At 40.0% G+C, this 12891-nt stretch overlaps 1 protein-coding gene across 1 annotated transcript in view; it reads left to right on the top strand.

Annotated features, from left to right (window-relative positions):
* Scaf4 (SR-related CTD associated factor 4) overlaps positions 1-12891 on the top strand; it is a 58663-nt gene that overhangs the window by 22812 nt on the left and 22960 nt on the right. The window contains exons 2-9 of the mRNA XM_051150238.1: positions 1333-1416; positions 2096-2140; positions 4199-4360; positions 5498-5633; positions 6378-6517; positions 7075-7224; positions 11635-11828; positions 12173-12281. Of these exons, the coding sequence (XP_051006195.1) occupies positions 1333-1416; positions 2096-2140; positions 4199-4360; positions 5498-5633; positions 6378-6517; positions 7075-7224; positions 11635-11828; positions 12173-12281 (1020 nt within the window). The remainder of the gene's footprint in view (positions 1-1332; positions 1417-2095; positions 2141-4198; positions 4361-5497; positions 5634-6377; positions 6518-7074; positions 7225-11634; positions 11829-12172; positions 12282-12891) is intronic.

The raw sequence follows: 12891 nt of genomic DNA, 5'->3' as shown, positions 1-12891 counted from the left end.
CTGGCACTCATCCTGGGCAGGGCAAAGCTAGGGGACTCTGATGGAGGTCCCTGCCGCTCCTGAGGTGTAATTCTATCTTCTGACCTGGGCATGGGGCAAAAGACCAATTGACCCATCTAGGAGCTGGTTCCCTCCGAAGCTTCCCGCAGTTTTCTCCAGTAAAGCAAACAATCTCAACCTATTCTCAGACTTTAATGACTAAGAAGCTCAGTTAGCTCAGTTGAAAGAACGTGAGAATCTTAATCTTAGGGTCATGGGTTCGAGCCCCACATGATGCCAAACGTGAGTGTGCGGTTGTTCTAGACCTGCTTCCAAGGAAGGACACAGAGACCTAGTGTTAGACGTGTTACTAGCCGACGGCACAAGGAGTGACACAGAGACCTAGTGTTACACTTGTTACTAGCCGATGGCACAAGCTGGGCAGACTCTGTCAATACTGGCTCTCGTGCGTGAGCTCTCCCTTTCTCCCTTTCTCTCTCCCTTTTCCTTTCTGCCCATCTTTTCCTGTCCTGCCCAGCTACGAGCTGTTCAGCGCTTTATTTGACCAATCAGAAGGTGATGGAGAACAATGCTTACAACATACTAAGACAGGAAATCCAGACTCAGCATTTGAATTAATACAGTGCATATAGTCCTATAACACTTAATCTCCGGATTATGTTTATAACCCTTTTGGACTCAGATTATTAATATCATAGTTGGATTTAGTCTTTGGGGGAAGAATATTGTGTGTTTGGCATCATGATATTACCTGATTGCTGTAAAGATGCATTAAATGGTTCTGACTATTGGTGGTGGCCTGGGTTTCAAATGAAGAAATTTTAAATTCTCACACTATCATTACAGATATTTGGAACTTTATAATGGTATTTTAAATTTATTGTTCAAGTTTTTACATGTTTATCTAAATGAACCTTAGGGTTATTGAAAGTTCTCCAAAGTCTCAGTAAGACTTGGAACTGAAATTACATTAAACATTGGTAAAATCACTCTATCGACATACTCAGTCCAGGAGCAGGCATGTTGTTGTTTCCCTTTGTGGCTTTTAGTCCTTTGATATACTAATTTTGTTGGTTACTTTTGTAACATTTTTGTTGTTTTTGCCTCTGCACTCATTTTTTCCCCTTGGATGTGATCTTCCCTGTTGCTTTCCTAAGCGATGCAGATGTGGACCAAAGTTAGTGGTGTTGGACATGGGGCCAAGTCAACAGATTTTAGTTATAAAAGGTTGTTGATCTCTTGGCTGATAGGTATAAATTTCTTTGTAAAACAAGGGGAATTAACCTGCATTTACCTTGTCTTTTAAGTTATTTTTATTTCTTGTTTTTTAAGCTCTTTTCACTTATGGATATGAAACCTCCCATCTCTAGAGCAAAGATGATTCTCATTACTAAAGCTGCTATTAAAGCTATTAAGGTAAGAATAAAATGTTTAATTTAGAAATCTTTTTAGTTGCCTAATTATTACTGGTGGCAGGGATGGGGCATGCCATGGCACACATTTAGAGGTTAGAGACCACTTTGTAAAGACCCAGTTTATGTGGGTTCCAGGGATCCAGTTCAGTTTGCCAGGCTTCTTTAACAAACACCCAAACCCACTCAACTCATCTTGCTGGCTCTGCTTTTGAATTTTTAAATATTACTGTCACACATCAGAATTTATCTTGTAATTAAGCTAAAGGCTTTTGATAATACTGTGTATTTGCATTGTGGCATCCATTCATAGAACTTTTCCTGTATTCCAGTCCTTGTACATGAGCTGTGAGGTGTTCTAGTCTTCTTCCAGGCTTTGTTACTCACGATCACACTTTAGTAAGTGGCACAGTACTGAAATGGGATTGCTTAGTTTGACCCTGTTGAAATAGCCCCATATGTTCCTGTGTGAAGAGTGGTCAAGTAAGAAAGGACATGAGCCTTGCCAAGAAGTGTGTAGTTTGGTTTGATTAATTCCTTTCTCGAGATTCTTTGCACTTGTTGATTTTTGAACTATCTAACAGCTGAGTTAATTGCTAATTTTTTAAATTGAAATTTTCGGGGCTTTGAGTTGTGGGAAATGTAGAAATGTGTAAAATGGCTAATTTTCCGTTCTTTTTCAGCTCTACAAGCACGTTGTTCAGATCGTAGAAAAATTCATCAAGAAGGTAACTGTTTTGTTATTGTGCTTAAGCATACAGACAGAACACTCACACACACAATAAAGGTGTTTTTAAATAGTCACTGAATTGTTCTTTAGCATTGAGAAGTTTTAAAAGATATTTCTTCATATCACTGCTATTCTTTGAGTATTGGCAAGAAGTTTGGCACGTGGCTTCTGTCCTAGCTGAGAGCAGTGAGTATTGTTTTCTGTCAGTGTCCTTCCTCAGCCTAAGGGGCCTGCCTGTTTTGCATCCTTTGCCCCATCCACTCTGCTGTGAAATTTTCAGATGAAGTTAGGTTTTTGTTTTGCTTTTTAAAGATTATTTATTATGTATACAGTGTTCTGCCTGCATATACACCTGCACAACAGAAGAGAGCACCAGAACTCATTATAGGTGGTTGTGAGCGACCATGTGGTTGTAGAGAATTGAACTCAGGATCTTTGGAAGAACAGCTAGTGCTCTTAACCTCTGAGCCATCTCTCCAGCCCCAGATGAAGCTACCTTTTACTTTTCCTGGTCTTCCCTGTTTCTATCACAATTAAACCTGTTTTAGGCATGTGGTTGAGTGTTGTCTTAAAGTGTGTGTGTTTAGCATGTCTATCTTAATACAGAACTGAGAATGGTCTTCGGCATCTTTTTTTTTTTTTTTTTTTTTTTTTTTTGTTCCATTACTTGTTATATTATGGAATAATATCTTCATGTAGTAAACTTGAGTTTTTGAGACAGTTTTTCTGTAGCCCTGGCTGTCCTGAAACTGCTCTGTAGACTAGCCTGGCCTCAGACTTGAAGATCAGCCTGCTTCTGCCTCCCAAGTGCTGGGAATAAAATTGTGTGCCGCCACTGTGGTGGTCTTTGGAGTCTTAATCGATTGATCTGCCTTTGTGCCATGAAGCTCATAGTAGGTGTTTGTCAGTTAGAAGCTGCTTGTAGCAGATCAAAGGGCAAAGAAACAAATGGGAAACATGTAATTGCACATGTGCCTCTGCCTCCAGTTACTACAGTATGTCATGTGAATCTATGTATGTGCACATTTGTATGGAAAATGGATACAGTATTGGTTGCTGACTTGCTTTTCTACTGAGTGTATTATAAACCTCTGCAGAGAAACCCTCTGTAATTGTTACTATGGTTTATTTAGCCAGTATGTGCTTATCTCTCTAGTTTTTTACTTTGCATTAAAAATGCTTCAGTAGCTAATCTTAAAAGAAAATGAACATGCATGTTGTTTTCTGTCTTTTTAATGTATATGAGTGCTCGATCTGTATGTATACCTGCAGGCCAGAAGAGGGCATCAGATCACAGAATAGCTGGCTGTGAGCCACCATGTGGATGCTGGGAAATGAACTCAGGACCTCTAGAAGAACAGACAGTGCTCTTAACCACTGAGCCATCTCTCCAGCCCTTGCTTGTTGTTTTCTTTATCACAGAGATCTTTGTTGCTAAAGTAGTTGTCTTCCATTTTTCTATGGAAGTGCCTGTTTTTCTATTGTTTGTTTCCTTTGCCAAGTTTATAGACCCAAATGACCTTTCCTTTTACTCTTTATTTCTCTGCTACATATTTAAATAGAAGTAAAGCTAGCATGTTTAAAAGTATTTTTAGTAACCCCAAAAGGTGAAAATTACTGAATTAGAGAGTCATAGAAACTGAATTTATAGTAAAGTACATTGGTAATGGCCTCCAGAAAGTTTTGGAGAGGAAGTCGGCATGTGGGGGAAAACAAAGCCCTGGGAACCTGAAGTGTCAAAAAATGTGACTTAGTACAGACTTGAAGTCTGACTGTCAGTTAAATGGCGAGAACACTTGTAATTTCTATACAGCGGACAATGGATCTGTCAGCTGCATTTGTGTGAGATATTGGGTGTCAGATTTGTTTTGGTTTTTGAGATAGGGTTTTACTGTGTAGCCCTGGATGGCCTAGAACTTACTAAGTAGTCAAGACTGGGTTTCAGAGATCCCACCTACCTCTGCCTCTGGGACCTGGGCTTAAAGGTGTGTCCCCCTCCCCTGCACGCACTGATTTTGCTTTTCTTACACTAATTCTTGTATCTTTACCCTTGCAGTGTAAACCAGAATACAAGGTTCCAGGATTATATGTCATTGACTCCATTGTGAGACAGTCTCGTCATCAATTTGGAACTGACAAAGATGTATTTGGGCCAAGATTCTCTAAAAATATAACTGCTACATTCCAATATTTATATCTTTGTCCATCTGAAGATAAGGTGTGGTTTATAACGTCTAAAATTTTGGAATTTTGTTGAGTTTTATTTTCTTTTTATGTTTAAATTGGTATTATTTGAAGCGTGTTCTATTACTGAGTAATATCTTCCTGAGTGAACTCCTGAATTAAGTTCAGTTTTCTGCAGTGGTCCTTTCCTATTCTTACTTCCTGTGACATGGCAGATGCACGTGGCCTCTGCACAGGGACTTCTGTAGTGTAGGATTACAGGAGGGACCACAGATAGAGTCTAGGCAGCCAGTGATTGCTCAGGAGCAGCTCTGAAGCCTCCGTTAGGCAAACAACATGGTACTTAAAATGAATAGCTCTCTGTCTTACACTAAACTTTTCTAGAGAAGATATATCCCATGTTAAGTATTCTTCAGTTAAAAGACGCTAAAAAGAATAAATTAATAAAATACATTTTTTTAAAAAAAGAAGCTAAAAAGGCTTGTTCAGGAAGCATTATCTTACTTTAGAGAACACATTGCGAGCTGGGCACACAGGCACGCAGGTACTTTTGATCTCAGCACTCAGCGAGTAGCTGTAGGAAGATTGCTAGTAATGGCCAGCCTCAGCTACAAAAATGGATGATGAACAACTCTGTGGTAGAGAAAATACTTATCTCAGTTTGCTGCTTATTCTAGAAGGCCCAGAATTGTTCTTCTCCAACATACAGGCATGTAAGCGATATTAATCTGCAATGAGACTCCAACACACGTGCACACACACTGTGAAATGTAGAAAGAAAGAAGAAACATGAAAGGCACATTTAAGTGCACTCTTAAGTAGGTGGGAATCACAAAGCTAACATAACACTCATGTAACCTGCTGCTTTTGTCTCCTGAATTACTAAAGAAACTGAAACCGAAAAGGAAACGTGACTTACTTATCTATTTATTTATTATCTTAGTGTGCTAGGGCCCTGGGCCTCTGACTCAGTTCCCCTTTCATTTGCTAGGCGTATATTCTGGTTTGAGCTTCTACCCCCACCCCCCACCCCCATTAGACTGTACCACCGAGGAAAGGTTAATTAAAGTTGTTTAGGCTTTTTTCCCTTATTAAACAGTAATTCTCTTTAAAATCATGGTAATTTATTTCTATAATATTTATTGTATCTTCATTTTCTTGCATGTAACAGAGTAAAATAGTTCGTGTGCTAAATCTTTGGCAAAAAAATGGAGTGTTCAAAATTGAAATTATTCAGCCTCTTTTGGACATGGCAGCAGGAACCAGTAATGCTGCTCCCATAGCTGAAAATGTCACCAACAATGAAGGTATAGTGGCATGTCTGAAAAGCTCTTGCAAGTACACTGACATCTCTGCCTTTCTTCTGTTTGTTTGCTTTTGTTTTATCATACTTTATTATTATTTGGATGTCTACTTGTTTTCCAACAAGAGACAGAAATGGTGTAGGTTCAGATAAGAGGGGAGGTAGGGAGGGTCTTAGATGAGTTGAGGAGGAGAACCATAATCAGAATGGATTGTATGAAAAACTTGAGTCTTTAACAAAAGACAAGTTTTGGTTTGTTTGTTTTGTTTTGTTTTTAAAGAGTAGAGTTTCTGGGTGTGAAATGTTTGGTAGAACTTTCCCATAGCAAGAATAATTGAGTTTGTATTTGGAAGGTACAGATTTTCTTCCTGTGTTCTTACTTCAAATAGGAATATGCCCTTTGTCACTTCTTAGCCGGGCGGGGAGGTGGGGGAAGGGGAGCTGCGCAGGTTGAGACAGGGTTTCTCTGTGTAGCCTTGGCTGTCCTGGACTTGCTTTGTAGACCAGGCTGGCCTTGAATTCACAGCGATCTGCCTGCCTCTGCCTCCCAAGTGCTGGGATTAAAGGCGTGCGCCACCACACCTGGCCCTTTGTCGCTTTTTATATATACTATGTGCCTTAGCAACCAGTCAGTTCATTCTGCTGTATGTTAAACTGGATAAAATTTTGTTTTAGCGTCAAAACTTGAAAGGCATTTTAACAGAGAAGTATGTTGACTTTTGAGGCCTGATGTACTTTGTTCTTTTAGGCTCGCCTCCACCCCCAGTAAAAGGCTCTTCTGAACTTCCACAAGCTCCCACAAACTCCATGCCTGCTGTACCACAGCTGCCCAGCCCTGATGCCTTTGCTGCTGTGGCTCAACTGTTTCAGACAACTCAAGGCCAGCAGGTAAGCCGCTGATCAGGTGCTCACAGAGCTAGATGCTGCTGCTGCTGTTCCTGTGCCTTCTCCGCTGTGCACCACAACAGGAGAACATGTTCTCTGATCCAGCGTAGCCTTCACTAGGGAGCTAATGTAACACGTCAGGGCTAATGAGGGAATGTGAGTGTGAAGAAGAAGGAAGCAGTGATCATTCTTTGAAAGACCTTGAGAGCTGTTGAAGTGGCAGGTGGTGTTCACAAGTCTAGTATTTCTGATTGACTCAAGATTATATGGAGTGAAATTTTCTGTATTTCTAGAAAACTTACTGTTAGAATTCCATGTGTTTTCTCTTCTCTTTGAGCCTTGTTTGTATCTTTGGGATTGCCAGCATACACCTTAACCATAAGGAATACACAACGTAATGTATCCATTCACAAGCCTTACCAGTAGTAAAGTTGGGTGCTCTTCCCAGTTTACTTATTGTCTGCTATTTTCAGTCACTCTGAAGATTCTTCTCTTTTTAGTAAATTAACTTTGACGATGCTGCTTTCTTGTGTGGTTTATCGGTTTTCCCATTCTTTAAGCTTCAGCAGATCCTTCAGACTTTTCAACAACCTCCAAAACCACAGTCTCCCGCCCTTGACAGTGCTGTGATGGCTCAGGTTCAGGCTATCACAGCTCAGTTAAAGACAGCTCCTACACAGCCACCTGAGCAAAAAACTACATTTGACAAGGTATGCTTCTCTCACATCGCCCCGTCTTCCTCAGCGTGGGCTGTGGGCTTCTCTTTCTCAGCTTCTCTGGGTTGCTTGCTCTGTTTGTGGTTTGATGAGTTTCCCTCCTCAACATCAAAATGTTTATTTTTTCCTGATGTGTGACGCAGGCTTGCTATTAGAACGTTTACAGAATAAAGAAAAGTGAACAGAAAGAAATTCTTCGCTAGCCCCACTCATACCCAGCAACGATGCTTAGTGTTTTGTTGTATGTTTTTCCAGAGGTTATATGCTGTGGGCCTGTGCTTTTGTTTTGATCTTTATTGTTGGGTCTGGCTACATTCAGCATGAATGTTACTAAGATTCCAGTAGGCAAGGCATCACAGGTTATCTATTTTGCTTCTGATAGACATTTGCTGCTACTATGATAACTGTAGTTACCATGTCTGTGACGTGAGTCCTGGGGAGATTTCCAGCATCTTTCTGCTTAGTCTGTGGGCCTTGCCATCCTTAGGAACTCTGTTTCTGTATGGCTGTGACCAGATATCCAAAAGAACAAATTGGAGGAGAGATTTATTTTGGTTCTTGGTGTCAGAGAGTTGAATTTATGGTTGCAGCAGGACCACATGGCAGATGAACCTCTTCAGTTTAAAGTGGAGGGAGAAAGGGGAGGGGAGAGGACCCTGGACCAGATGACGCTTTGAGAAGTATGGCCCTAGTGGCCTCCTTACAGCTACTTACTCACCATCTTCCAAATTTCTACCAAGTCCCAAAAATGATACCAGCAGGGGACCAAGTATTGTGCATGAGCCTGTGCGGAGCCTCTCAGAGGGAACCTAGCCATCATGTTTACGACACTGCCACCAGGGGTGTGGGTGTGCTGTAGGGTTTCACAATGCAGCCTTCTTTCATGTGTGTTTTTGTTAGGATTATGATTTTCTAAAATTTCTTATCTAGTTTTACAGTTTAAAAAAACTATATCTATCTAAATAGATAGATAGATGTATATATAGATACATAGAGAAAGTCTGAAATCATAGTATTAAACGACACATTTGATTCCACAGTATCTAAAGTTTATGATTCTGTCTAATATACATACAAATTTTATCACCGGTATTAATAATCAACATGGTAGGTAAATGCCAGTTTCTATTAGTTTATCTTAGTGATTAAACTACTAGTTTTTAAAAAGACTGCATTACATTTTGAGTGAAAGGGGGGTAAAAAGGACTAGATAGATGGCGTAGTTGGTACAGTATCCATTGTGAAAGCTACATGGAGCTTGCTGGTCACCCAGTTTAACCAAGTCTGTGAGACAAATAATAAGACGAAGAACAGTTGATGAACATATGTGCTCTCCACACACACAAGGATAAGGAGTGTGTGTGTGTGTGTGTGTGTGTGTGTGTGTGTGTGTGTGTGTGTGTGTGTGTGTGTGTGTGTGTGTGTAGGAGAGACAGAACATAAAACAAAAAGAAGCTATCCAGACTGCTTTGAAAAGATGTGTTTGGGTGTGTGCCTATGGGTCTATTTCCACATACAGGTGAACATAAGTTCCTGTATAGATAGCTTTTTACAACATATTTATTAATTTGTTTTGGTTTTTCAAGTCAGGGTTTCTCTCTGTAGCCTTGACTGTCCTGGACTCACTTTGTAGACCAGGCTGGCCTCGAACTCACTGATCCACCTGCCTCTGCCTCCCCAGTGATGGGATTAAAAGCATGTGCCACCACCGCCCGGCTTGCTTGCTTGCTTGTTTGTTTATTCATTTATTTTAATCTATATGGGTAATTGTCTTCACACACCTAGAAGAGGGTATCAGATCCTGTTACAGATGATTGTGATGTGAGCCGCCATGTGGGTGCTGGGAATTGAACTCAGGGCCTCTGGAAGAGCAGCCAGTGCTCTTAGCCTCTGAGCCATCTCTCCAGCCCCCTATATATAGGTAGTTTTAAATATTAACCCCGTTCTCGTTTGGAAATCTCTCCATTGTCTTATGTTTGTCTCTTTAGTCCTTGTGGAGTGGTCTATTTCACAGACTCAGAGTTTTGTTAAGCGTGTATGTTTTTTAAGTAGCTAATGTGCTCTGTATTTTTTTATTTACTATAAAGTCTTACATTCATGTTTGGTTTTTGCTTGTTTGGTTTTTGACACTGCCTTATGACAGCAATGTTTATTTCTGCATCTTAACAGTTGAAGTAACACATATCTGGTTCCTGTGGGGCTCAGAGTCCCTGGAACTGGAGTTATAGATGGTTGTGAGACACCATGTGGGTGCTGGGAACTGAACTGAATCCTCTGGAAGAACAGCCCTTGCTCTTAGTTGCTGAGCTGTCTCTGCAGCTCTGTGAGATTTTTCTTAAAAAATTTAGTTTGTGTACTTGTTTTTTCAGGTAGAAGAGCAGGCTGTAAATCCATATAGAGTTAGCAGTGTGAACCTACCTGAGAGCATTCCAAAGGGCAGCAGATGAGAAGCTCGGTAGGGTTTCCAGCCGCTGATCCTTGGGAGGCTTTTTCAGGAAACCCCAGTTCTTGTTGGAAAGGTTGTGTCCAGGGCCCACTTACTTGTCAAGGACTGTGATTGGCTACTCCCCAGGTCTGTTGGTCACATGACATTTGAGCTACAGTATCTTACATTTCATTAGATTGGACCTCACAACTGGTGCCTATGTTAGATATACAAGTTACTACAGTTACCCGCCACCACATACCTGTCTGGTGGATACCGTCGTAAATGATCCCTTTAGCTTTGGGACACTTTGTATAGACCTTAGGGACTTTGCTATTTCATTTATCATTGGATTCCTAGTCTTTTTTAGTGTTACTTAACACTTAATTTGGTTAACAATGCCATAAAGAGAAGACTAGTGTTTATAATATTCTGTGACTGTCACAGTATTGAATGTTTAGCTTTCTACTTAGTTCTCTTGGAGTCTCTAGGTAGTACTTAACTTGACAACCTCTCTTCAACATCTGCTCCTGTTACTTTACTTCTTATACCAGTGGTAGGAAATACTGAGTAAAAATAGACCATAGTGGTGGGAATCCTTTTCTTGCTGGTTTTACCTGAAGTAGGAAGTCGGGGGGGGGGGGGGCGCGGTGCTCATATGTTCTATGCTCTTTCAGTTGACTAAAGTCTGTTTAAGACAGACACTAGGAGCTTCCATTTCCTCTAAACCACTGAAAAAAATTTTTTTATAAATTAGAGATGTTTATACTTGCTTCAGGTCTTTCACTACATCAGTATGTATGAATATTAAAACTGGGGGAAAATCTTGTTGATACCATAAATACTATAAAAATGCAAAACTACAAAGCGTCTAAAGTATAGATTATATTCTAAAAATACTAATTGCTCTTTTACAAAGAAGTTTGCTATGTCACCAAACACTTTCCACTTGGTGTAGTTCTGTGTACTGTGTTGTCTAAGGAAAGCCCTTGCTTTTGTGACATAGTAATCTGTTCATTATGTATACTAGTTTCTAGGCAGAAGAGCATTGAAAATGTGAGCTAGAACTTGAGGTGGGGACCCACGAGCACAGCAGGCACAGCTGGGAAGAAAAGTCTGCTCAGCCCCAGCCTTCGTTTCATAAAGTATGAAATCAGACCCATATCGTAGATTTTTTATGATTGCAAAATATCTATATAATGTCTTTAAAAGAAACCACAGTAGCTGTTTAGTGTACTGCATTCCTTCTTTTTAATAAGCTTTATCTTTTAAAAAAAGTTATGTGGGAGTGATTTATGTATGCCATGGCATACATGTAGAGGTCAGAGGACAATTTTGTGGAGTCTTTTTTCCCCTTTGCTTGGGTTCCAAGGATAGAACTCAAAGGTGTAAGTCTTGCATGGCAGGCAGTTTACCTACCTAACTATCCCACTGGCCCAGTAAGTTTTATTTTACAATTTTTGTTGTAGTTCCATGAATGTATGGATTATACAGGCTTGGTTTTTTAATGAAAGTTTGTGGTAATTGGAGTGAGCTGTGAAGTTTTGAGACAGAAGCTGTTGCAGTAAGCGGCTGGAGAGACTCTCCTGGCCTTGTCTTACACTATAATCTCCTCCTTCGTTGTATGAGTGTATTTGTGACTGAGCAGCTTATGGGCATAGAGTCTGCAGCACAGCTGCCTGAAAGCATGCACCTGTTTACATGCTTGCAGAAGTTTAGTCCAAGCAAATGGGTGTTTCAGATAAATGTACTGATAAAAGTATATTACAAAATAAGCAGATAGTTAGAGGGGAAGACGCTTTTTATAATAGTGATTGAAGTTGTATGTTTTCTAACATGGCATTTATATCAAAATTGTCTGTCTTTTCAACCAAACTCCCCAGAACATACAGGAGAAAAAGAAACTGTACACAACATGGTGGCAGGTTTCTTCTTTAATGATTCTGTTTTAAAATGGAATGTTGTCATACATATTACAGAAGCTGCTTGATAGATTTGATTATGATGATGAGCCAGAGGCTATGGAAGACTCAAAGAAAGAGGATGCTGCTGCTATCACCACTGCGGCCCCTGCTGCTGCTGCACCTCCTGCACCCGCTGTGGCCACACCTGCGGTTGCTCCTGCTGTGCCAGTACCCTCTGCCACCTCTCCCCCTCCTCCACAGGCACCATTGTGAGTTTCTTTTCTTTTCTTTTCTTTTCTTTTTTTTTTCTTTTTTTCTTTTTCTTTTCTTTTTTTTTTTTGTGTGAGTTTCTTCTTAATTGTATTTTGTTGATAGTTGGTAACAGTTCCAAAGCAGATTCTAAGCAACAAACACATTTAAGTGGTCTTTGTTTTATAAAATTATATTTTACAAAATTCTTAGCAGAATAGTATCCTTAGAATTTTAAAATGTGGCTTTTATGTTGTATTAATATTTGTTGACTACTTGTGACTCCTGAGTGGCATTGTACAACCTAAATGTGACTTAGAGTCTTAAGTGCTTTGAATGAATAATAAAAGTCCCTTTGTTTTAGTGGATATCCTGGAGATGGCATGCAGCAGCCAGCATACACACAGCATCAGAATATGGATCAGTTTCAACCTCGGATGATGGGAATGCAGCAGGATGCAATGCATCATCAGGTACAGGCGGTTTCCTTGTGTTGAGCCTATAAACAGGATCTGTTCCCAGACTTTTGTGTACTGCTGAGCAGTGTTGTTACTATGTAATTTACTAAGGAGAACTGCAGCTCCAGTGAGAGGGGATGGAATGGCAACTATTTTGAGTTGCTTTTTATTTTCATTACAAGTTTATAAACATAATATGTTCATCTAATAATAATATGTATTTTAGTTAAAATAATTACGTGACATTACAGTTCTGTTTAAAGAAACTCCTTAGTCACACAGCTGCTCCTTTACTGGAAGTCTCTTTCCTGTGTGCTGTGATGATTGGCTGCTGTAGAGAATTTTCTATTCATGTTAGTATAGATAGTTTGGATTATTTAACAAAAGCATATATAGCCCACTGGAGAGTTAACAGGACACTAGAAATTGTGTCATCAGATTTATTTTTGCTAAATATTGTAAGCGCAGTTTTCTATGACTCTAAAGTAGGGGCAGGGCTTTACACAGAGCTTGTGCCCCCCTTTACAATCATTCCAGAGAATCTGTTTGATTTTTAACACAACAATGATTTCCATGTACAGCCAGCCTTGGGAGACACTGTGTAAAAAGGGAGCCCAGATGAATC

Source organism: Acomys russatus, chromosome 8 (assembly GCF_903995435.1).
Source record: "Acomys russatus chromosome 8, mAcoRus1.1, whole genome shotgun sequence".
NCBI lineage: Eukaryota > Metazoa > Chordata > Mammalia > Rodentia > Muridae > Acomys > Acomys russatus.
Note: the sequence above shows the minus strand (reverse complement) of the source record. Positions and strands in the feature narration are given on the sequence as shown.